The following is a 27,511-nucleotide window of genomic DNA, read 5'->3' on the forward strand; positions in this document are numbered from 1 at the left end:
TGAATGTTGTTTAAAAGATTATATATTTTTCACTTATTTTGTGTTGGGTTTGACCATACTCAAAAGAGGTGAACTGAGTAGAGTTTGTATGTGTCTTTGATGTTATCTAATTTTTGTTTTGACTATGATCAATGTTATAGGGATCCAAAGTAAAGGTGTGTTGGTTGGAGTCTATAACCAGTGATGGAGATAGAAGGTGAGGGGAAGGGGGAAAAGTGTACAAGGCTTATGAACAAGAAAGGTGTACTACCATAAGCATATCTAGGTGGTTCCCGAGGTAGCCAAGGAAAAATTTTGGGGGATACCCTTTTGCTTTGATTATGGATCCGCTACTGTGTACTAAGAGTTGAAACTTTGGTAACCACCCATGTGTAGATAATGAAATAAGTATTTCAAGGTAAGTTCATATAAGTAATATTATACAAAAACCCTAGATTTTATGCAATTCTTTTGTTACTAATCCCTAGTAAAATATTTGTATTTTAATTCTTAAATTTATAAACTAACAGGTTGATATGCCAAACATTTAGTTACATATTTAAATAAAAAGTTGGAATCATTTTTCAAGGAGTGCGTGAAGTTGTTATTATGTTTCCCATGCCTACAAGTTTGAAAGATATCAAACTACTTTAGTACGTATGTACATAGTGCTACTATTCATATTTGGATTATAACTTTTCAGTCTTTATAATTTTGTTCCTTCAATTAATTTGTCATATATTCGTGAAGTTGCTACTATCCATATTTGGATTATAACTTTTCAGCTCTAATTTTGATGTTTATGATATGATTTCAACAAGCAAATATGGCAACCAACAACAAGTCTTGTATTTTGCCATTATCTCTTCCATCTTCTCAAGTGTTTTTAAACATCAATTAAACACTATATCTTTAAAGCACTTAATGTGGAAAAAAATAGCCTTAACTATACCTCTTTATAATGTTCATTGCTTTCTTAACATGTGCTTTTACTATATAAAACATTTACTTTTTTCGTTCTTTTACAGCCACTACCATATGATTGTTTGGTTTGTCACTAATGCCAAAACTGGATGGAAAAGCATGTTTATGGTGTTGAAATTTCCCAAAAAAAAAAAATTAGTATAGCATTTTCATACAATTTCTAATTATGGGAACATTTACTTAGGTCTTCACAACCACAACTTCTGATGACCATAAAGCATTGCAATACTCCCTTTTGAAATAATCAAAATGATAGTGCATGATTATTTCAAATATATTATAAGGATAGAAACAAAAATTTTTACAAATTGTGTAAATTGTACGTTGCTATTAATTGTTGCTAGTTTTTTATTTAAGTTGAAAGTATGTTGCTAGTTTTTTATTCGAGTTGAAAGTATGTTGTTATTAATAAAATGATATGGCTTGATGTTTAATTTGGTGTAAACATGGTTATTATTTCTTTGTTAATTTGGAATTTCATTTGTGACATTTGGGTATTGATTAGTGATAGATTCGACACCTAATAGACCATTGCTAATTACATTAGTAACTATGATTAAATATATAGAAAAAAATTTCATTTACAGATATTCAACAACGGATAACCGACGACAATTAGCGAAGGATCTATGACAAAATGTACTCGATCCAAAAGTCTTCCGTGATAGCCCAATCCCTCGTTGATCCGTCGCTGACCATTAGCGACCAAGGTTTTATCGTCTGTATCCATCATTGATTCGTACTGATGGCCTTAGCGACGGATTTCTCGACGGAAATGTCTGTCACCGATACCTATGTTTATAGTAGTGCAACACATATGAAAATCACATCAATCAGTGGCTTCCACCTTCTGTTTGCGTGTAAATAAAACTAAATTTAATTCTCGATTTAATGTTACATTTTTAACTATTGTCTGATTATTTAATCCAAATTTTACTTATTTGGTCCATTTTAAATTTCAATTATGATGATATTCTAAAATACTAACCATTGTTTGTAAGTTAAAAAACGTATTATGATTTTATGTTACTATTAATTATTATTATTGTGAATTATTTTTAAACTAATTATTACTATTAAAAATTTATGAAAGATCATCCATTAGTCATTTTAAAACCATTAACTATTATTATCGGTAAATAATTCAAAAGTTACAATTCTATGTCTAGGTAGAAAATTTAATTTTTCTTTGCACTTATGTGAAATCTTGTTACGTTTTACGGTGACAAGATTTACATAATTAAAGGATGTGTCGGAAGTAAAACTAGTGAACCATGTGTGCAAGTTTTGTGAAGGGGAGTTCGTATACTATGTTCGTATATGTACATGATTTGGGTCGTAACCTGTCATAACCAGAGTTGAACATAATATGGGTTAGTCGGATTCTGAACCGGTCCATAAATCGGGTCCCATCAAAACATAGGCTCCGTTTCAAAAAAAAATCAAAACTTAGGCAAATGTGGATCGAAATAAATATAGTTGAGGCAATTGTTAAGGCCTATCCGGCCCAGTTCAGTTTTATTAGATTGTTTTTGTCTGATCTAATGTGCTTGGACTGATTCTTTTTATAATAAAAACAATTTTAATTTAATATCATATAAAACTTTTAAAAATTATAGAGCATTAAGTGGTACAAATTTATAAATTGAATTTTTTATCAAATAAACATTTATAAAACATACAAAAAAAATGCATGGAAACTAAAAAAATTACAAAAAATGCATTGAAATGACAAGAACTAAAATCCACCCATTAAAATTGCATGATTACAAAAACATGCAATTTTTCAAAATGAAACAATAGTCAAAAAGCCAAAACAATGTTAAATACCTAACTACTATCGATAACGCTAACACCGGGGATCTTCACAACACCTTTTGACTTCATTTTATGCCTCACACCATCAACACCATCCCAATTCTTGAAATCCGCATAAACATTCGACAACTCCACGTACGCGCCATCATTCTTAGCCTCTAGTTCCACCATCTTTCTAGATGCAAGTTTAGCCATTTCCACATTTTTATAAATCTTGCAAGCATTAAGCAGTGCACCCCATGCTTCAGCATGGGGTACACAGGGCATACTCTGGATGAAGCGTAACGCTTCATCCAAACGCCCCAATCGGCCGTATAAATCAACCATACATCCATAATGCTCAAGTTTTGGCACGATCCCATACTCTTTGGTCATAGATTCAAAATGCTTGCAGCCTTCTCCAACAAGACCCGCTACACTACAAGCCTTTAAGATTGAAGTGAAAGTGACCTCATTTGGTGTGATGTTTTCTTGTTGCATAAGGGTAAAAAGGTCAAGACACTCTTTGCCATAACCATGCATCGCTAGTCCTCCCATGGCACCACTCCATGTGTACACATTCTTTTCTTTCATCCCCCCAAAAACATTCATTGCCGTGTTAATATCCCCACACTTTGCGTACATATTGACTAGTGCACTACCAAGAGTTGTGTTGATTTGTAGTTTTTTATACTTTATATATCTATGTGCCCGTTGTCCCGCATCTAAAGCACTTAATTGAGTACAAGCAGATAACACGGAAACCATTGTGGCTTCATTAACCTTCAAACCTTTCATTTCCATTGTGTTAAACAGTTCGATTCCGTTTAAAGGCTCCCCGAAACGCACGTACCCAGCTATCATTGCGTTCCAGGCAATCACATCTCGGTCGGGCATTTTATCAAACAGTTGGCGTGCGAATTTGATATCTCCTAATCTTGCACAGGCAACCACCATTGTTGTCTGAGTTACCAAATCTGGGTTGTGGATGTTAAAAAACAAATCTTTTAAGTCCCTAAGAGACCCCATTTCAGCGTACAAATTAATCAACCCGCTTTGAACATGTGGGTCTTGATCCAATGCGTATTTCAAAGCAGTCCCATGTACAGCCAAACCCAAATTCTTATCCACGAACTGCGCAGCAGACTTGATCAAGAACGTAAACGTGTAATTATCAGGTTTATGATTCGATTTTACAATTCTTTTATAAAAATCGAAGCTTTTTTCAGGAGTTGAGCTCTTGGAGTAAACTCTGATTAGAGAGTTTAAAGCAAAGACTGAGGGATTTTCACATTGGTCTAATAGTTGAACAGAATAATCGATATTTTGTGGGTGTTTGAGGGCGATTGATGCAGCAAATTTAGATACAAGATCTGGGTCGTTGAGGAAACCATTGACTAGCAATTGTGAGTGAATTTGGTTGATTTCTCCATTGGTTTTGTATGTTTCTGCGATAGAAATTGTTGGGTTTCTCAAGAAATTTCTCAAAGCTTGCATTTTTGCCTCTGTTTCTTACATTTGGATCGATCGTCACATTCATGATATCACTTTACCCTTCCATTCTCGTTTACCACCTGACGAGGCTTGGCAAAGCTTTATGCATAAGTTTTTGAATATATATAATTTTATTATTATTATACAATAATTCAATATATGGGTTTTATTGATAAAATACTTATTTTTAGGTTAAAATACTTCTAGCTACATGTTTTCTAGATTAAAATACTTATTTTTATGTTAAAATCGAAGTTTTTATGTTAAAATACATATTGTTATGTATTTATATGTATTTTAAAAGGGTAAATTCCGTATATAACTATATATCTTTGTTAAATAATATATTGTATTTACATAACCTAAAATCTAAATATTGTATATATCCTTTTTACCTTTTAAAATATTGCATTCACCCAAAAAAAATTTAAATATTTTTTAAGAATTTATAATCAGTTATTATATTTAAGAATCATTATAGTTTAAATAGAAAGAATAAATTGACTAAATTACCATTAGATATTAAACCCCTTCCTAGAATAAAACTAATAAACCATTACCTGCATTTATTTATTGTCCATGGTGCGTGGTGATACACGAGGTGGATGCATGAGCATCTATATGAAATACATGTTTGTTTGGAATTGATAAATAAACAGGTATGAGATTAATGGAAAATGATTCATGGTGTATCTTTCCACTTTTAATCATGGCTTCAGGGCCCTATACTAATTGATGAGCTTTGATTGAAAACATGTTCCATTCAGAGAGGTTTTGATAATTAGGACTAGCAATTCTCGACACGACCCGCACGACACAAAATAAATGGGTTTTGGTGGAGTTTTTCAACCCGCCAACCTGTTTATTAAACGGGTCATATATGGGTTTCTCAAAAAATAAACGGGTTGACCCACCAACCCGTTAAATAAGCTCATCAAAGGTCTTCTCGATTGACTGAAAAACAACTAAAATTAACAAATCATTTGTTTGGTTAATTTCAGCTCTCACTCCTGAAAAACACCAAAACACAAAAACACACGGTAAAAAATTAGGGGTTTGGGGATAACGAAGATATGTCAACCATGAAACCATAGTTGAGCTAAAAGATGAAATTCAAATGAAAGATATTTAAATGCTAAAAATCAGTTGAAATGAATTTTGCAGATACATTAAATTGGAAAATTGGGCAACGATGATTTTCAGCCGATCTGAGTGACTTTGTTTTCTGAAAAAACATCGAAATTTCCCTAACAAACCGATTTCTGAAACCCTAACATATATGAGCTTTTAAATTGGTTCGGGAGATAGGAATGATTCTAAAAATCAAAAATCGAATGATTAGTAAAATAAGTACCATTGAAACGTCAATTTTTTCATAATCATGTATGATAAATCTTCTTCCTCCAATCGATTTGGATTTAGTAAAGGTCTGTAGTGAACCCTTTTCTGCCACAGGTAAATCAAGAGAAAGGTAAGGAAGCTTCTACATGTGGAGAGCAAACCTGATCCTTGACAGAGAAAAATATCCTTAAATGATACCAGCTCAAATTTAAATTAATATTAAAAGAATACCAACAAATCAAATGCTTGGAGTTCGCAAACCTAGAATGAGGATTCAAATCCATGTCGATACAGTTACGTAGAGTCGTAATCGGGTGTAGAAATTGGTATATGACTGATCAAGACTTTGTAACTTCCAACGTTTGCTTCTTCTCTGCTACCCACTTCATAGGAAGCATTGATGAGATAAATTATGTACCATTGAAGGAATTTGCATTAGAGAATGAGAGATAGGCACACAGATGCGGTGTGAGTTTGAAATTTGAAAAAGAAAAAAACCGGATATCCTCATTTTAGAATCGCTAATTATGGGATTGATCTTAATAAAAAAAAACCAGACTATCCATTTAGATAGCTAGTAAACGGAATTAAAAATATTTTTGCTGATTTTTCGTGATAAAAACATAAAATGGAGTAATTTTTGCTAATTTGTAGGGATAGGATCGAACATAATTAAGACTCAAAAGTGAGCGGGAAAGCAAAACAATAGGTGAACAACAAAATGCCACGTGGAAGGATGGGGCATATTAAAGTGACATGTGGCATTTAGGGGAGACAATTATTAGGAATGGAGATAATAATAATAATAATAATAATAATAAAAGGAAATTAGGGATATAACAGGTAATTAATGTTTTATCATATGATACAAATTTCAAAATAATGCCAATACAAGATGATTATACAACTTATGAACCCCACATATATTTAGCACCTAGATTGGACTATATACAAGACAATTAGACACAAATTGACTCTTGATTGACACCATAACTGTTAGAGGATACGTACACTTCTAAACCCTAAGAAGGTTAAGCAAAAAGAAATATTTAAGGGTAGTATTGTCAAAAAAAATTAATTATAATGATTTTTAGATATAACAATTGATAATAAATTGTTAAAAGACGTTCAAAAAATGATTTAGACAAATACGATATTTTAAAGGTCAAGAAAGATAAATACGATATTTGAATTTTAATACGGATAAATACAATATTTTGTTGTTTAATAAGGTCATATATGATATTCACCCAGGGTAAAATACACACAGATGCATATTTTTTAGGTTAAGACATTTATTTTAGGTTATCATACATAAATATACTTTTTAAATGTGTTAATACTATAACACTCGTTTTCACTTATAGCGGTTAACAAATATAAGTTTTTGTTTATAAAAATAAAAGTGAAGATGTATTGATTTTTAGCCAAAGTATTCAACATAAAAGTTGTAGTAGTTGTCAATACAAACTTGTGGATATAAAGAACGTCGAAAACAGAGTTCGAATAAGAAAGTTACGATTTTTCGAAGTTACAATGAATTCCAGAAGCGTTCGGGCGCCTATCAAGGGCGTGGGGTGTCTATAGGGAGCGGGGTGCCACATTTAATGCACTTGACAATTACAGTTGAGGTTGCATACACGAAAACCAACATTACGTGCACAAAATAAATTGTTAGGCCGGACCGTAGAGCGCGGCGCATCCCTATAGGACGCAGCATGTCTTTCTCTTTTTCAGCTTATAAACAGAGGCCTTGGCCTCCCTCATTTATGGCCCCATTCTATTTCAAAGAGTCTCTCTCTCACCCTCTAGCATTTCGGTCCCTCGTGATTCGACTTCTCGTTCTGTAATCTATTTAGCGAAGCTCTGGAAGTTTCGAAAGGATATAAGAAAGTAGGTGTCAAATTTATGCTCGTGACTATTTGGATTCGTCAAATCGAGTTAGTTACAAATACTCTTGTATATTATATTCATTATCGTTAATATGAATTTGTAGTACTAGATTAGTCGTTAAGTCTAGTTAAAGTACTGATTGGTCTACATACAGGAGATGTATCTACGATAGCCATGTTAGCTTGGTTGTTAGATTTCAGGAAAACTATATGCCGAAAATGGTCATGCCTCCTGAATGTCTTGACTGGTTGATCCTTATTTCATAGCCATGAAAGGACTTTTGGAATTAATGAATGATCTAAATATTTAGTTGTTATGCTCAAATAGTCAGTGATGATATATGGTCCATTGGCATTGTCTAGACCGCTCTAGCGCGCCAACCTGGCCTGGCGCGCTCCTGCCAGCTCTGCCTGGCGCTCCTGCCAGCTCTGTCTGGCGCTCCCTTGCCAGCCTTGCTGGGGACTCCCTTGCCAGCCCTGCTGGGGACTCTCCTGCCGGTCCGGCCAGGCGCTCCCCTGCCATTATTTCCTGGTGCGCGCCCGCCAGCCCCGTCCGGCGCCTCCGGGCGGCCTTGCCCAGCTCCTTGCTAGTTGGGCCTGAATTGGGCTGGCCTAAGGCCTGCCCTAATTCCCCTTGACCTAATTGTCCACTATAAATAGAATAATGCCTCCTCCATGAAGGAGGACTCTTTCCCAAGTGGTTCAGCTGCCACTGGATCTTCCCCTTGGCTCGGCCGCCGCCCTATACTCCGGCCGGGTGGCTCAGCCGCCACCCGCCGCCGTCAGCCACCATACACCACCACCAGCACCAAGATGGTTCCCTCCAGCCATAAAGAACCATCTCAGATCTTCTAGCTGATCTAACTTGACCGTCGGAGTCCGCTCCCGGGGCACAGTCCCTGGAGCGGCTCTAACGACTTTGCACTGTGATATCCAGATCTCCGCCTCAGCAGAAGACCAGAAGGCTCGCCGGAGGTCGATGTCGCATCATTTGGCGCCATCCCGGATTCGAGCAAGTAGCAAAAGTCTCAGTTGGCCTCAAGCTCGTTTTTGCCCGGATTTGTTCAGATCTGATGTGTTTTCATCTAAGGTTTGTTCAGATCTATTCATTTCTACCCATCATTTGTTCATATCCGTTTGGCTCTTGCCAAGATCTGTTCAGATGCGTTAGTTATTGCTAAGATCTTTTCAGATCTGCTTTTCCATCGTTCAGATCTCTTGATCTGTTGAGTTTTCTCGCTCAGATCTTCAGATCTGTGTCATTTCTTGCTCAGATATCTAGATATGTTTCGTTTTAAATCCTTTGAGCAACACTCAAGTTTTAAAAGACTTCATAAGATCTAATTTTCGTCTATATTTTGATGGGTTCTTCAGCAAGTAGTGAAGAAAGAATTTCTTATGAGTTCTTAACCCATTTTCATTTTTATTTTGGTGTTTTTTCAAGCAATCTGAGAAGAAATGAAGTTTTCATGGTGTTTTACCTCATCTCCAGTTGTTTTCCTAAAAGAAATTGTTTTTGGTTTCTGATTTTCTTGGCAAAACTATGTTGAAGCTGTTTATTTAATGTTTCCTTCAAAGCTTAAAGAAGGAAAACGAAATTTCTTACAGATCTGCTCTTGCTCACATCTTGATAGCTTGTTGAGCAAGTTGAAGAAGAAAAGAAAAGAAATTTTTGTTGTTTATTGGGTAGAAGTTTGGAAAAGAACAGAAGTTTTTATGAGATCTACCTTATTCCAGCTTATCTTGATGGTTTATTGAGCAAGATGAGAGGAAAATAAGCCTTTATAAGCTTTTATTCGATTTTCAATTCATGATTAGCAAGAAAAATTTTTAGTTCATAATTTACTATGAACAAGACCTTCTCAAGTCTGTTTTGGGGTTTGTTTAGTAAGTTTCAAGGGAAAAGAAGCTTTTTACCTCATTTTTTGGTTCATATATTATCAAAAATCATTTTTAGCTATGATTCTTTGTGCTATCCCATCTCTGCAACAATTGTTTGTACACACAGCCATATGGCTTGTACATATTTCAAAAACAAAAAAAAGAAGGGAGAAGGACTTGTGACGGGTCCTAACCCACTTTCAGTCCATGTATTCTTCTGAAGATCTCATTTAGTTTATGGTCTTCAAATTCACTTAAGTTGTCTAAAAACTTGTAGTAAAAATAAATGAACTTTCTATCTTCTTAAACTTCCACAAATCTGATCTGAATATTTTTATATGTTGTTCACTCACCAGGTATTTATTTTTAACCCCCTTCAAAGTTACCCCTGCATTTTAATTACCATTTCAGTAAATGGTTTTAAAAAAAAAAGGGGGAAAGACAAAGATAAAAAGAGAATTCTGTAGATATATAAAAAACTACTACTACCATATAGTTATCGTTTCAGTAAATGGCTGTATAAAAGAAAAAATACAAGAATATTGTAGATATGTCTCGTGTGAGCCGACAAAAAAAAGAGGAGATGGTGGTAACCAGCTATACCGCTATATCTATTGCATCCACCTTTACAGCTCTAGGGGTCCTACAAATGCAAAAAACTATTACAAGTAACACAGAAAAGACAATAGCTGAGGGTCCACCAGGTCTACCGAGCACCTTCAGCGGGACCATCTTGTACAATTCTTAATGCAAAGTCAAAAAACTACAACTGGCCTCCATGTGATACGTGATGCTATTCGACAAAGATTAAGAGGCGTTTGGGCCCCACAACAGTCAAGAAAGCTGGCAGAAAAGTTAAAAAGTGGGCCTCGCATGGTCACCTCCTCTTTGAAATACCAGAACCTGATCACTACCGTTGACCACCTGTCGACGGTCGGAAACAACAGCAGCTCCAGCGCAAAACGCCATCACCGCCGAGACGCCACCAACATAAAATGCACCCAAAGCGCCACCGGGAACAACAACTATCACCCTTACCACGGTGACCCACAAACCATTCGTTGATCTCCAACAGAGGATTTAGCACCAACTGCCTTCGCTGAGGAACTCCACTTGAATCCCTGCAAACGACGATCTTTGGAGAGCAAGCGTCGTCACCAACATAGCTGCAACCAGTCGCTGCCAACTCCGATGACATGCAACTGTACCCAACGAGGCACCACTGGCCATTCAGTTTCTCGATCCGCGGCAGGCAGCCGGTGCCAGGTACCGTCGATCACTCGTTAGCGCCCAGTGACAGCAGCTCCGCCTATAGGACCACCACCGGTATCGATTGAACGCCCCCATTTCTAGATCTGTAGCCGCCTACCGAAGATGTAGCATCACCGACCATCCCATCCATCGTCGGCCTTCTGTTCTCCTGATTCTCCGTCGCCTTTCGCGCACCCGCTACCAGATCGGCCGCTGTCGACGAACTCGTAGCACTGTCTTCCCTCTGTATCTGACGAGTTCAGAAGAGGGAGCCGCCATCTCCTGTCGCGTGTTTTATTGAGGGAGTGTGACAATGAGAAGCCTAGGATCTTTTTCCCAAAACTAAAGATAAAACAAATTAGGGTGATCCACAAGTATCATACGATCCAAACAATAACCATTGGGCTGATCAATATGGACTATCAACTTTGATTTGGGCTTTCTTTTAAATCTGTTTTTGATGCGGATGGGCTAAAAGAAAATAATGGACTTGTTTTTGCAAAATAGATTCAAATCCTCGTGCTGCGATTCAGCCCAACAACACCCGACTTGAGAAGACAAGTTGCATTCAAGAGCACTCAGAAATTTCCAAAAAAAAAAAAAAAAAAAAGAGGAAAGATAAGAAGATATGAATTTGGGCTGATTATTTGCCGGCTATAAAAAAATCTTGGGTTGTAGCAATTTGGGCTTCATAGATTAGTATTTAATGGGCCACCCTAGCAAAACAAAATAAGTTGTTTGACACTCATGCACCGCAAGTCCCGCTCAACAAAATACGTTTTAAAATACGTATTACGATCCAGACCACTCAGCTTTTTTAGAAAAAAAAAAGGAGGGAGAAGAGTAAGTAGTACATCGCTACTACTACTACTACTTGTGAAAGCATTTCGAAATAACCCTTAAACAACTGTGTTGCCCGGCTATTAGCAGTTGTGTTGACCAGCTCCATGCAGTCTCACCGCTCAGCTCTCAGCTGTCGCGCTACCCAACTCTTGTTAGCGCTTGAATCGCCTAGCTCTTTCTAGTAGTTGTTTTGCTCAGTTTTCAGCAGCTATGCATCCATCGTTCCCATTCCTCACCTCCTCTCAGAAAGGGGGGGGGGGGTAGGGTTGGTACGACACTATGTTGGAGTGATTTTTACTCCCACGGGGAAGAGCTAGAGTACATGAAGAACAGATGCTATGCACGATAGTGCATTCCCGAGACGACATTAGTATTCCGGGCTGAAAGAGCAGCCTCGTGGTCTAACTCTCGGTGGTCTTGTTGCCCAACTCTCAATAGTCGTGTTGCTCACTTATCGCTAACAACTCGCTACCCGGGCCTCAACGGCCCTGCTGACCAATTCCTGACAGTAGTCTCGCTACGCACCTCTTAACAGCAGCTACACTATCAAGCTCTAAGTAGCACCGCCACATAGCTCTCCATAAACAGCCAAGACACCAAGGCATCAATTATTAGTACGACTAGCGATGCAGCAAAGCATCAGGTACCACTCCGCTTTAACCCAAACTGATCACACGAGCTAGACACAAAGATTGTAGGGGGCTATGCCCAACTGTGCGAGGTTCAGTATCCTCGCCCCGAGTCGCCTGGCTTCTCAGCCCGACTCCATTACAGCGGCAAGCTCTGCATGCGAGGTTCAGTACCCTCGCCTCAAGTCGCTTGGCTTCTCAACCCGACTCCATTACAGCGGCAAGCTCCGCATGCGAGGTTCAGTACCCTCGCCTCGAGTCGCTTGGCTTCCCAGCCCGGATCCATTACAGCGGCAAGCTCCGCATGCGAGGTTCAGTACCCTCGCCTCGAGTCGCCTGGCTTCTCAGCCCGGCTCCATTATAGCGGCAAGCTTCGCATACGAGGTTCAGTACCCTCGCCTCGAGTCGTCTGGCTTCTCAGCCCGGGTCCATTATAGCAGCAAGCTCCGCATGCGAGGTTCAGTACCCTCGCCTCGAGTCGCCTGGCTTCTCAGCCCGACTCCATTATAGCGGCAAGCTCCGCATGCGAGGTTCAGTACCTTTGCCTCGAATCGCCTGGCTTCTCAGCCCGACTCCATTACAGCAACATGCCCCGACCATTCCACGCGATGCTCTCCCGCGTGATTTATCTACGATCGTTGGCAGCCAAGCCCAATCCATTCCACGCGATGCTCTCTCGCGTGATCTATCTACGATCATTAGCAGCCAAACCCGATCTGTTACATGCGATGCTTTTCCGCAAGTCATCTCCATGTTCGCTGGCTGCTAAGCCCAAGCTACTCTCCTAAGTCGCGCATCACAAGATTATTCCACACCATGATCTTGGTGCTTCCTCTCTCACAGTCATCATGGTTCTCTTGTGCTCTGACGATCGATGAAGTGTTATTTACATTACACCATGCTATAGTGAGGATACTCTCCAGCAAGAAGGTCATCCCGACAGTGGCCCTGCTACCTACGACCCCACAACATCTCTGTTTCCTGGCTCTCAGAAATGGTCTCGCTGTGCAACCCTACCTGTAGCCTCGCCGCGTACCCCACAACATCTCTGTTTCCTGGCTCTCGGAAATGGTCTCGCTGTGCAACCCTACCTGTAGCCTCGCCGCGTACCCCACAACATCTCTGTTTCCTGGCTCTCGGAAATGGTCTCGTTGTGCAACCCTACCTGTAGCCTCGCCGCGTAGCCCACAACACCTCTGTTTCCTGGCTTTTGGAAATGGTCTCGCTGTGCAACTCTACCTGTAGCCTCGCCGCGTACCCCATAACACCTCTGTTTCCTGGCTCTTGGAAACGGTCTTGCTATGCAACCCCAACCTATAGCCTCACTGCCTATCCCTCAACAATTCTGTTGTCTGGCTATCGACAATAGTCTCGCTATGTGACCCTCGCTAGCAACCTAGTCGCACAGCTCTTGGAATCTCTTCCACTTATATTATGGTCAACAACCTTACGGTTTATTGGTTTGACAACATAGTCTGACACGGCTACCTACGCTACCCACATCAGACTGTGGGGAATCCAGCTAGGGGTAGCCCGAGCGAGAAACACCCTCAAGATGGTTATTAATGCAGACTATGTAGATGGTTATTGGTAACATCCCATCTGCGCATGGATACCACAACAATCACGTCGGATAACAGTCTCAGGGACTGTATGGCAAGGTTACGGTTCTTAGCTACCCCGGCCTGACATTCCATCGACATCAGTGTCGTGTAACACTCTTTAGCAGCCTCGGTCTGCATGATCGCAGCAACAGTTACGTTGCATCGCACCGATCGGCTCGCGCTCCTCTCAATGAAAGAGTATCAAGTCATCTCAAGCTACGTAAGCAATGCTTGGCTCATCTCACAACCCCACGACTCTCGTGGGCGAGGTTCGGTCATTTCTCTTTATTATTTATTGTATTGGTGCTTTATCTAGTCCGATCCGATTGTCAGTAACCCAATCGTATCAGACTAGGGGGACTTGACGACGCACAGTTTATATGACTAGTTCCAGTCCGATGTCATTGGCCGCGTACGAATAACACCAGAGTGGGGGGACTTGATGATATATGGTCCATTATCATGGCCCAGACTGCTCTAGCGTGCCAGCCTAGCCTGGCGCGCTCCTGCCAGCCTTGCCTGGTGTTCTCCTGCCAACCTTGCTGGGGACTCCCTTGCCAGCCTCGCTGGGGACTCTCCTGTTGGTTTATATGACTAGTTCCAGTCTGATGCATTGGCCGCGTACCAATAACACCATACTGGGGGGACTTGATGATATATGGTCCATTGGCATGGCCTAGACCGCTCTAGCGCGCCAGCCTGGCCTGGCGCGCTCCTGCCAGCTCTGCCTGGCGCTCCTGCCAGCCTGCCCGGCGCTCCCTTGCCAGCCTTGCTGGGGACTCCCTTACCAGCCCTGCTGGGGACTCTCCTGCCAGCTCGGCCAGCCGCTCCCTGGCCTGGCGCTCCCCTGCCATCATTTCCTGGTGCGCGCCCGCCAGCCTTGCCTGGGGCGCGCCCGGCGCCTCCGGGCGGCCTTGCCCAGCTCCTTGCTAGTTAGGCCTGAATTGGGCTGGCCCAAGGCCTGCCCTAATTGTTGGATTAATGTCTAAGTCCATAACTATATTTGGTATGTACTTGACCCGACCGGCATGGTCCATTTGGGTTGCACTTCACCGGCACAATTTATATGGATAGTCTTTTGAGAATAGTATATTTATGATTTATATTAATATATTATAAGTTCTAATATATTAATATGGAATCATATTATTTAATTAGTATTGATCAAGAATTAATTTAGAATTAATTAAGTGATCAAAAAGAACTAATTAAATATGGACTCTTATATATATGTGTAGTGGGCCAAGTTCATTTAGGTTGGGCTAAGTCTTCATGGATAGTCCATGGAGCTTTAACCCATGGATCCTAGGAAATGAAAGGTCATGGGTATTAGGGTTTAACCCTAATCCTCCACACTATATAAAGGGTCTTATGGTTCATGAAATTAGGCTAGTGGCTAGTGTGGATACACTAAAGAGGGCAATAACCGATTTCATAAGTGTGAGCCAAGTATCCATATTCTCTAAAGTCTTCCAAGGTGTTTTGGTGATTTGTGATTCCACTTGAGGCTTCCACACTATTGGGGCTAAGCTCTTAAAGTTCAAGACTTCAAGCTTCATTAAAAGGTATGTATTCTAACTTGTTATATTACCCAAGTATCAAGGATTGTATGCTAGATAGGGTAATACCTTGGAATATTCATATTTGCATGTATAATAGAGAAAACATAGATCCAAGGTATTTAGGGTTGCATGTACACTTAGGAGTGTTAGAATGCTCAAAACCCAACAGTGGTATCAGAGCCATGGGTTGTTTTCTGTTATATTCATGCAAATGTTTGATTTTCAAAGTTGAAAAAAAAGAAAAAAAAAGAATGAAGTTTGTCAAATTTTAAGATAATTACTTGTTTTGTGAAAAACTAATTATTTGTAAAATTTGAATCATTTGTTATATGAGTTGAATTAGGTCAAATTTAGTAAAAGATAAAATAATATGATTATTTTATTAGTTTTAAAAGTTTGATCTAAATGTTTTAAGGAGTTACAAATTTTGTCATAAAATTTTGGAGCTCAAAAGTTTTTTTTTAAAGTTGTGATCTTAAGTGTTTTGAAACCTCCATAAGTTATGGATATGAAAAGGTTTTAAAAAAAATTGATTCAAAGCTTTTATGGAGTTACAAAATTTGGTGTTAATGTTTTAAAGAATTCCATAACTTATTCTTAAGTTGTGGAACATGAAAAGTTTCATCATAAAACAAGCATTTAACTCCATAAGTTATGGATTACCAAAAGTGTTTATGTTTCCTTGATTTATGAGTTAGTTTAGATTAATGGAAAAAAAATTGTGTTTTAGTTGTTTTCAATCTTAATTAATCTAGAGGTAGTTCATAAAATGTGTTTTTGTAACTTGTCCTCAAGTTACATAAAAGGTCACATTTATGAATCTTAAAACTCATAAAAGTGCCATAGGTTACATAAGAAGAGTCTTTTTCATTAAATAGTATTATTACTCCATAACTTGTCCTCAAGTTATGGATGTTTAAGAGTCACTTCTTTAAAAGTGTTATTAAAGAATAAGAGGTTACATAAAAAATGAAGAGTCTTCATTTTAATGAACCATTAAACTCATAAGTTATGAAATGAAAAGTTTTGAATAGTTTCAAAAACTTGCCCTCAAGTTTTGGAATTTGTAAAGTTTTCACTTATGAATACTTTAATTCCAAGTTAAGCCCTTAGAATTTTAAAAGTTAAAATTCAACCCTTATACTTTATAATATTATAAGTTAATAATATTTATATATATGTATAAGAGTAAAGTCGTCTTACCATTAGTAGGCCTCATTCACGAAGCCAGTCTATAAGGGGGGTATAAGGTTACTGCCTATAAAATGGCAGTTTAATGGGTGTCCACTCTCACCCACCGCTTCCTTGACCGGTGGAGGGTCGTTAGCCGAACGGGTAGGACAAGGACTATAATTCTCCCTTCATTAAAAGTATTAATGATAAATACTAAGTAACTAAACTCTTAATAATACCCAATCTTAGTTACTTAGGAAAATGTGAATTTGGTGTTAACCCATGAAATTACACTTTGCACTTTGCTTAAGTCAGTTAGTGGAGCGTGTGTGGTTAACCGGCACACTAGCTTGATTTAACAAGGTAGGCAAAGGGTAACTTAATGTTTATCATAGTATCGGTGGAGCGTGTGTGGTTAACCGGCACATCGATTGAGGGGTAAATATTAAGGGTACCAAGTATATTTGCATGGTTATTCACACCTTGTTTTGTGATCCTCGGCATCCCAGTCACAAAACCTGAAGGGCACACTCGAGATTGAAACATGCTTTTGAAAAGTTCAATGAATCTCAAAAGAATCTAGGAGTTTCAAAACCAATTAAAACCTAATAATACATTTCGTTTATCTTGGTGGAAATTGGTGAATCGTCATTCACCTACCTTCAAATATTTTATAGCTTGGATTACGGCATCCCTCTTCCAAGTTATAAAATAGTTTGTTGGGTCCTAGCCTTAATATTTCATATTGGGTGTTATATTAAGGACTTTAAATCAACTAAACTTGAATATCTCCCAAAAGATGTCTAGTTCAGACATCTATGATCTTCCCAAATCTCTTGGAACTTCACTTTCTCCACCTCCTCCAATTATTCTCCCCAACCCACAAGTTCAAGGTCACTCAAGCCCTATTGGCAAGGCAAGGTCTAGGTGTGATCACATCTTGGAGATGAAGTCACATATTGACAAGCCGGGAGAGTTGGGTGTCAAAGTCTTGAGAAAGTTGGTGGTTCAATCACTTTCTAAGTCACATAGTGAGTTCCTTTGGGACTCCTATGAAACAGACTATGACAAGACCCTTAATGATCTTATCTATTTGCTTGGTAATGCTGAATCAGCAATGATTTGGAAGGCTAGTAAAGCAAATTTGATTAGAAGATCGACTTCCCAAAACTTTATGGACATTGACAATGATGACACTGGAAATCCAAAAAAAGCATTCTCTTCCCAATGGAAAGGGATCGGCCATAGTCAACTCGGTTGACCAAATGGTAAAGAGAAAAGCTAAGTCTGTGATAGTCCCATGTACCATTACCAAAGGGTCCATTTGTTAAAATTGCCAAAGGAAGGGGCACTGGTTGCGAAGCTGCCAAATTTACCTAAGGATGTTAAAGTCAATAAGTTTGACTCTACTTCAGGTAAAGTCCATTGTCTAACTCTGTTAAGCTCCTATTTGGAGATTCTTGTTACATAATGTGACTGAGTCACATGGTGATGTTATAAGAATCAAAGAAAAGAGAGAAAGCTTAAGGAAAGTATATGTTGCTTCTGATCGCGAAGATGGACTTCGATCGCATCAGAATTTTGAAGTTGTTACTTAGGAGTAATGACACATTGCTTAGGAATATATAACAACAAGGTTTTCATATGGATTGTAAGGATAAGTTTTTCCGCAAAGTTTTTAAAATAAAAGGAAATTTTTGATTTTATTTATTTTAAGTATCCTTACAATGGCATTTGTGAAAGAAATTGTTGTTTATATGATTCCATTGCTAGTAATATAGGAAAATGGTTTTGATGCTTTCATTTGTGGTAGTGTCTAAATTTACCAAATAAGGAAAGTTTCTCATCACCCAAGTTTCAATTGGACCGAAACTTGGAATCATGCAAGTTGTATAGTATGATGAATGAGAACTTTCAAGCATTGGAAAAATTAAGACTAATTACTTGTTCACATGGATGTGTGAGTCAAGTGAAGGGCTAAGGGATCGAGTACACATTCATGTGCACTGATCAAGCCCACCATAAATAATCGTTAAGACTATTCGTCATGATTTACTAAAGTTTAGTAAATATGGTTATACTTACAGGCTTAAGTGTAATTCTGATACATTGGAAAATTTCCGATGTATGGTAGAACGAATGAGAAGAATCAAATTAGGCAGAAGGATAAAAGTTTCTCAAATCTGAAAAGATGGGAGAGTACTTTAGTATCATGTTATATGATCATCTTAATGATTAAGAGACCTTATCACAATTCATCTTCTAAGTGCATTCTGATAGCTAAGAAGAGGAGCTATGAATTGTTGAAGTGGTCAAATCAAGAAAATGAGTCATACTTCGTTCCAAAACAAGTCTTAGAGTCATACTCCAAGACTGTAAGTTGAGTGACATATCCTAAAGAAAGGTTTAAAACACTTGTCAAATGTAAGAGTAAAAGTGTCCTACTCTTGTACATTTGAAATTGGCAAGTTGTGATGTTTTGGATAAAACAAAGACCAACTTAGGCCAATTGTGTGAAGCGTTTGTCTTGATAAAGAATCCGCACTATCTCTTGAATATTTGGCAAGATAGTCTTATATGTCAAGAGGACAGTGGGAGTCTTAAAGATCCTAAAAAGAATTTCAAGATCTAATCAAGAATAAAAAACCTGTAGTTTAACACTAGCACACGACGTGAGGTCTATAACCTATCGTGTTGACATATTTCTATTTCTGTGCCCATTCCAGTTAAAGTTGGCTTTGCATATGAGTTCTTAGAGTTCTCAATTGGTTGCATATCAACTTGGAAGTAATGGCATGCCCTTGAGCTGCCAGATGGCAAGAATTTAAGATTGCACAAGTTCAGTCCATATGAATTTGGAATTGTCACTAATCTTGTCTTGTGATTATGGTTTTGACAAAAAATTCACATGGAAAGGAACACATATACCATAAAATCTAAGGGTCATAAGGTTTCTCTCCGATTCATGAAAATGATGGTGAGGAAACACTTCCACCAAGTAGATTTGAAGCAGATAGCAAAGGTCTAAACAATTGAGACTATGATTACGGCATCCCTTTTCATAGTTCTGAAATTGTTTAGACACACCTGTGAGCTATCTAAGATAAGGTGTATGATTTTGATAAAGTCTTATCAAAGCAATCTAGTATTGACCTCTAGAAGTCCAGTTGTTTTCTGGATACATGTCAAAGCTAGTGGGAGCATAAGTGTTATGCTAATAATCATCATGTTAGTGGGATCATGATAATTATGATAAGTATTGCAAGTTAGCAATGTTAATTATAGAAAACAAAAGTTTCAATTCGTGAGGTTGTAGGGGTTGAAAAAGTTGTTTTGCTATAATTAAGGGAGAGGAAATTATACTTCATTTCAATTCTAAAAAGCTTAGATTGAGTTTATAATCATTCTAAAGAGCTTATATTGAGATTTTAATCACCTTTAGTCAAGAATATATATATATATATATATATATATATATATATATATATATATATATATATATATATATATATATATATATATATATATATATATATATATATATATGAATTTCATGTTGGATTGGTTCAACTTAAGAAAGTTCTATATATTGTGTTCTCAAAATTCGATTATGATTACGACATCCCTTTTCATAGTCAAATTTTGAGAATATGGCAAACAAAAATTATTATGGCAAAAGACTGGTCTAGAACCATGTCTTTATGTGAAACATCATGAATCGTGTCCCATTTACTTTGGGAACAAGATCGATTACATGTGCTATAATATTTATCCTTTCTGAATTTTCCAAATGCCTTGGGGCATTAAGGGGGAAAATGTCTAGAATTGGATATGACTAAAGTGATTAAGCAATTGTCGAGGACAATCTAAGGTTTACCAAAGATTGGTTGCTCAAGGACAGTGGGAAGTATACTGTGAATTTTGGAAGGGCCATATTGACATAGTCTGAAAAGAGGCAACTCTTGTTTAGAAGTGGTAGTCAAATGAGAATATAGAGTTGTCTCCATAGATAGAAGTAATATGTGTAAGATTAGGAAAAAAAACTTAGTGCAAGAAGCATGTTCAAAGCAATGCATACTTTGAACAAAAGGCTTTGTGTCCATGGAGTAGGTCATCATTGGAATACCCTGTAATGGTTGTTGACAAGTCTTTGTGACTTTGTACACATTCATTGCAAGAGGGTAGTGCATTTAAGTTTAAAGTCTAACAAGGTTTCGATTTGGGAGTGTGAAATTAGAATCATTGAAAGTTTGGTCAATTGGTTTATTTCACAAAGTAAGGATCATAGACAAATATAGAGTGCATACTTGGTGTATGGCAAAGCTATTGTTTAGAAAAACATAGTGTATATGCTTGGAGCATGGGACGACTAGTGTTTTTAATTCAAGTATAAAGTTGATAAAACCGAAACAATGAATAATGAGTAATCAGTATGGTGATAAATAAAAGTGGTCTATTTATATTCATAGGGTTTGATACCATATTTGATTCATTTATTCTTGTGTTTCACTTTGCATGTTTTGACTTCCATAATAACTAGGTTATTCTTCCGGAATGACTAAGTTATTCAAACCATCCACAGTCGGTCATATGTTGGAAGTAGATATGAATCAAGATTGTCATGGGTTGGCTTGTAGAGGTCCAAGTTGGTGGACAAAGTTGTGCTACAACACTCATGAGTGCTCATAAGTTCTGAGTATTGGATTCAACCCGCGCTCATTTGTATCACTTCATGGATTTTATCACGAGTGATCATGAGACGATAATATCTTATATTCTTCAAACCTAGAGATATGAGTTGTTACTATGAGTTGGTTGTACATTGATTGCACGAAAACGCATTGGTAACTCGATGTTATAAAACGTGCCTTTGTGTATGATTCAACAAGTAGTAGAACAAGCCATATGAGTCGAAGTTTATCCATTCCTTTTACCTTCGGGATAAAAGCGATATCTGTGGGCCCCTCGATGATTTAGCGATGACACATGTGAGTGGTTGGCCAAGCCAGGACTGATTTGATTTGTTCAATCAGTCAGTCATCATAAATCGAAAATCGGGAAACAACAAATGGACAGAGAGAATGATTATAATCCATGTCTCAGTCCATATGATATCTAGAATGGAGGAATATATGATCCCTTATCTAATGGACAAGTCATTGACAAGGTCAGAGTTCGACAGCGGCTTTAAGAGCTACGATTGCCAGTTAGGTTTTGAAGTCATACTCAATAATAGTTTTAGACTTATCCAAGTGGGAGACTGTTGGATTAATGTCTAAGTCCATAACTATATTTGGTATGTACTTGACCCGACCCGGCATAGTCCATTTGGGTTGCACTTCACCGGCACAATTTATATGGATAGTCTTTTGAGAATAGTATATTTATGATTTATATTAATATATTATAAGTTCTAATATATTAATATGGAATCAAATTATTTAATTAGTATTGATCAAGAATTAATTTAGAATTAATTAAGTGATCAAAAAGAACTAATTAAATATGGACTCTTATATATATGTGTAGTGGGCCAAGTTCATTTAGGTTGGGCTAAGTCTTCATGGATAGTCCATGGAGCTTTAACCCATGGATCCTAGGAAATGAAAGGTCATGGGTATTAGGGTTTAACCCTAATCCTCCACACTATATAAAGGGTCTTATGGTTCATGAAATTAGGCTAGTGGCTAGTGTGGATACACTAAAGAGGGCAATAACCGATTTCATAAGTGTGAGCCAAGTATCCATATTCTCTAAAGTCTTCCAAGGTGTTTTGGTGATTTGTGATTCCACTTGAGGCTTCCACACTATTGGGGCTAAGCTCTTAAAGTTCAAGACTTCAAGCTTCATTAAAAGGTATGTATTCTAACTTGTTATATTACCCAAGTATCAAGGATTGTATGCTAGATAGGGTAATACCTTGGAATATTCATATTTGCATGTATAATAGAGAAAACATAGATCCAAGGTATTTAGGGTTGCATGTACACTTAGGAGTGTTAGAATGCTCAAAACCCAACACTAATTCCCCTTGACCTAATTGTCCACTATAAATAGAATAGTGCCTCCTCCATGAAGGAGGACTCTTTCCCAAGTGGTTCAGCCACCACTGGATCTTCCCCTTGGCTCAGCCGCCGCCCTATACTCCGGCCGGGTGGCTCAGCCGCCACCCGCCGCCGTCAGCCACCATACACCACCACCAACACCAAGATGGTTCCCTCCAGCCATGGAGAACCATCTCGGATCTTCTAGCTGATCTAACTTGACCGTCGGAGTCCGCTCCCGGGGCACAGTCCCTGGAGCGGCTCTAACGACTTTGCACTGTGATATCCAGATCTCCGCCTCAGCAGAAGACGAGAAGGCTCGCCGGAGGTCGATGTCGCATCAGTCAACAACAAGAATAGTATATTATAGGTTGATACATGAAGGTTGAGCCATCTGCAAACCAACCTACTTAGCTGCTTCGAGATTGTTCAAGTGAGTTTTCTCGCAATACTATATATTACAATATGTATCATTTGTATGTTAGGATGTTGTTATGTTGTAAAGTGTTGTTAGGCAAGTAGACTAGTTTAGTCAGTTGCATGTTGTATTGAACTGTTTGTTTGTTTGTCTGTTATATTTGTCGACATATCATGTTGAGAGTTGAGAGCGGACCAACTTTGTGTTGTAGGCCAAGATACTCGATGTAACACTCCAAAAATCACAAAAAAAATTAAAAAACAACCCATTATCCATAATTTTTTACAAGAAAAGCCATTATTTCAAAATTAAATTCATATTAGAGTGTCCCAAAATCCAATATCATGAAAACATGAAGATATGCACGATCAAGCCTTCGCTTTCCCATGATCCTTTGAAGTACCTGAAACAATAAACTGAAATTGTAAGCTAAAGCTTAGTGAGTTCCCTTAAAGTACTATCACACAACATAACAAACAATAGCATGCAAATATGAGCCTTCAACCTGACTGTACTGCTTCGAAGGGCCTACAGCCTATCTGGACCGCTCTACGGGCCTTCAGCATGACTGGACCGCCCCGTAGGGCCTACATCCTATCCAGACCGCCCCAGGTGTCTTGGCCTTCAGCACAAAGCAGGACTACCTCAACCCAACCACAATATGTCGACATATGTAACAGATAAATATAGACATAGAACCAGGAAATACATATAATCATACAGATCTACTAATCAGTCATATACTAGTATGTCACCATCCTATAACCAGGATACATAACCTAGTGGGCCGGCATTGGTGCCTTCGAACCATTAGTACAGTGAGGAAAACTCATATCTCAGTCTGAAGAAATAGCTACACAAATCACTGCTCCAAATGTTGACTCTACCAGCTACCTATACAATCACAATCACTTAAGCTCAACTACTTATCAAAATACCCAATACACCCTTAAGTCAAACTTGGGTCAAAGTCAACCTTTAGTTGACCGCCACGTCGTGGTCGCAATACGACAAAACAGGCATGCTCGGCCCAACCACCACATCGTGGTGAGGCTCCACCACGCCGTGGTGATCAATCAGCAAGACTTAATTCCTTAAGCTAATTTTCTAGCCCAATCCAGGAGTTCCCAAGCTCCAACTAGTTCCAAACCATAACCTAGGTGGATAAATTTTCCAACTTTATCCTTTAAACCTTGCCAATAAGTCAATATCCAAAGCCCTAAGTTCTTAATGTAAGCATAAAGGAGATTCCACTCATTAAGCACTTAATCCTTAGAGTTACTTCTCCAAAGTTTCTAGAAGGGTTTCCAACATCTTCTGGACCACAAAAATCATAGCTTTAGGGACATACATGTCCAATGCATGTCCTTTCCATTTTAGGGAAAAACAAGGGCAAAAAGGGACAAGATTCCATGCATGGCCTCAAAACTCAAGTCTACTTCAGATCCAATGAGTTAAATGTTCCAAATGGCCTAGAGATTCATAAAGTTGCAAGCTTTATGAGATCTCATCTTCCAAAACCCACCAAACATGAAGGAAAGGGGCCAAATCCAAGATCTAACAACCTAGTAGAGAAAAGATTGAGTCTTGAACACTCACCCAAGTCCAGAAGAGAAGCTAGAAGATGAATATGTTGCTTGCAAGATGATAATCCTCATCAAGAGCTTCCCTCTCCTTCAAAGATGCCAACAAAGTATGAAGAATGAACTTTCAAAAGTGATAGAGGCTAGAGGTAGGGTTTTAGTGCTTGAGAGGGTGATGGAGGTTGAATGACCTTGAAACCCTAGCCATAATGTCCTTTAAATAGGGCTTAAAGCCCAAAGGATTATGTAACGCCCCGATTCTCAGGTATCGATTTTGTATAAGAATTTCCTTGATTCAAGGTCTACTCGACGAGTTGGTTGCCCTACTCGTCGAGTAGCAGCGGGTTGGTCCACGTATTTTAGTGACCTACTCGCCGAGTCCAAGAAGGGACTCGACGAGTAGGAGCTGGCAGATGAAACCCTAAATCCCAGGGCATTTCACCCTATTTATAGGATCCTTGGCCTTCCCCCAGCCTCTCCTTTACTGCTTCTTGTCCCTCTTTAACCCTAAGTCGTGTGTGTGTGTTCTTTTGGAGAGTTTAAGCTTGGAGGAAGGATTTTGGTGAAGGAAACACTTGGGGAAACAAGCTAGTTGAAGCAAGAGCTCGTGGGATTCAAGATCTGCATCGGTAAGCACTCTTTTGAAGGTACTAGACCGTTCTCCTTGGCTCATTTTCACCTAAACCCTCTTTTGCATGAGTTTTAAGAAAAGTTTCTTGTGCTTAAGCCAAGATCTGAAGTTGTAACTTCAGATCTGGACTCCCCTTGGCCTCCAGATTCATAAAGTCATCAGCTTTGCCTAGTATGAGCCTTCCCTCAAGTGTGTAACTTCATTGCAAGTTTAGTTTTGTCATTTTAGGGTCTTAAAAGCCTTGCATGCACGTAAAGTTTGCAACTTTACGTGATAAGCATGCCTAAGGAAGTTGGATCTGCAATTTGGAGCCTTGGCATGGCTTAAAAAGTGTCTGTATGGTTAAAGGACTGAAGGGACTCGGCAAGTCGCATGGTCGACTCGGCGAGTCATATGAAGATGGGCATGGACCCGACGAGTTGGATGAACAACTCGGCGAGTCCGATGAGGATTGTCGTAGACTCGACGAGTTGGATGAACAACTCGGCGAGTCAGTTAAGGTTTCCCAATTAATGGATGCATGTGGACTTGTCGAGTTGCAAGAAGGAAAACCCGACGAGTAGCCGTGGAGCTTCGACCACGAGCCTTAGGAACTCGACGAGTCATTCTGGTGACTCGGCGAGCGGACAAGTATCGCAAGAAACTCGATGAGTAGCTGAGGGTACTCGACGAGTTGAGGTCAACATGGACTGTTGACCTTGACAGTTGACTTTGACTTTGACCAAGGGTTGACCAGTTGACTTCTGGGGTAGTCAGGAATTTATAAACCTTATGATGTGATGGGTATAGGTGGTGGGGTTCGTGGCAGTGATTCGGGAGTTGAGCTTTCTAGTTTCAGACGACAGTTGCGGGGTGAGTTACCTCACTATACTAAGGGGTCTAAGGCACCAAGTTCGGCCCATTGAATATGTTATCCTAGCAGTGTTAGTATGTTGAGTATGAAGTTAATGTTGCATGCTAGTGGTTATGCCAGTTAGGTAGATCTGTTGGACTGCATGTGTTGTTATATGATTATCTGCATGCTCAGTGGTTATGCCAGTTAGGTAGATCTGTAGGACTACCTGTGTTGTTATATGATTATCTGCATGCTCAGTGGTTATGTTATATGTTGATATGTTATGTGGGATGGGTTGTGTAACATACACGTTCAGTTATCGTGTTATGTAATTTTAAAAGTGAATAATATAATGAAATATTATATGAATTTGATCGTTGAGTTCTAACAGATAGTTTTTACTAGAAATGAAGTAAAACTATGTTTAGAATCACTCGTAAAATATTGGAAGTCTTATGAGATTCCAATCTAATGTCAAATATCGAAATTTAACGAAAATATAAAATTTGAAATAAGTAGTATTTTATTATTGAAAGTTGTAGAGAATCCCGTTAGAAACGTTTATGCGAAAACCTCATCGAAATCCGAGTTATAACGAAGAAGTTATGACCAATCGAAGTTTCGCGACAAAACCGGCACGACATCGTATAGCGTAAAAAGTGAGTTTTCGATAAATTACTTTTTAGCCCTTATGATCTAAATGAAAATCGTAGTATTCGTTAAACCGAGAACTTTCATAAAAAGAACGTCTAAATCTGACTTCGTATGAGGAAGTTATGATTTTTCTAAGTTTCTGTATAGCAGTAGACAGCTAAAAACTCGAAATAAAGATCGAGTGATTTTTAGCCGACACAACCTAAACGAGAATCGAAGGTCTCATTAATAGTAGTACAACGGTAAAAAGACAGACGAAAACGGACATCATATGAAGAAGTTATGAAATTTTAACAGACTTTTCCTGTCTCGGTTGTTAAAAATGTAATACTAATATAATATTAAAAATAAATCAAAATTAGCCGACGGAGTCTAAATGAAAGATGTAGAGCATAATTTCACCTACGCGTGGATCTAAAGAAGATCAAAAACGGAGCTCGTATGCAAAAGATATGGAGTTTTGAAGTTCGGGGCACAAACTTCGAGACCTTCACGAGGTGAACATTGAAATTCACGAGGTGAATTCGTTGCATGACACCTTTCGAGCCTAGAAGATACACGGAAATCCTAGGAGACGATCAGGATCGAATTCACGAGGTGAACATACTTGGTTCACGAGGTGAACCTCACGAGGTGAACATACTTGGTTCACGAGGTGAATCACAAATTTTCACCCTATAAATAGAAAACGAAGCCTTTGGGATTTGTTTGCTAATTCTGATATCTCTCACTCTCTAAACCTTCTTTAGCCCACTTTTAACCCCCCGAAGCCCCGGTATCATCCTCGACACCCGAAGCAAGTCCCGATGCCCCGAAGGTCCCGAGAAAATTATATTTTCAAGTCGAAACTCTGCCCGTGTAAGGCCGGTTTTCAACTAAAATCCCCAGTTTCATCGCAGAAAGTCATATTTAGAGC

General features: G+C 38.6%; 1 protein-coding gene across 1 annotated transcript; it reads right to left on the reverse strand.

The window, feature by feature from the left end:
• Positions 1-2,664: 2,664 nt before the first annotated feature.
• LOC145123466 (putative pentatricopeptide repeat-containing protein At5g40405) lies at positions 2,665-4,348 on the reverse strand. Its single transcript, XM_079058676.1, has one exon. It carries the CDS (start codon positions 4,255-4,257, stop codon positions 2,794-2,796), a length of 1,464 nt encoding a protein of 487 aa, XP_078914802.1. The 5' UTR covers positions 4,258-4,348; the 3' UTR covers positions 2,665-2,793.
• Between the last annotated feature and the right edge of the window lie 23,163 nt (positions 4,349-27,511).

The sequence above is a fragment of the Lactuca virosa genome, chromosome 7, assembly GCF_052849685.1.
Source record: "Lactuca virosa cultivar CGN04683 chromosome 7, Lactuca_virosa_CGN04683_v6, whole genome shotgun sequence".
Taxonomy (NCBI): domain Eukaryota; kingdom Viridiplantae; phylum Streptophyta; class Magnoliopsida; order Asterales; family Asteraceae; genus Lactuca; species Lactuca virosa.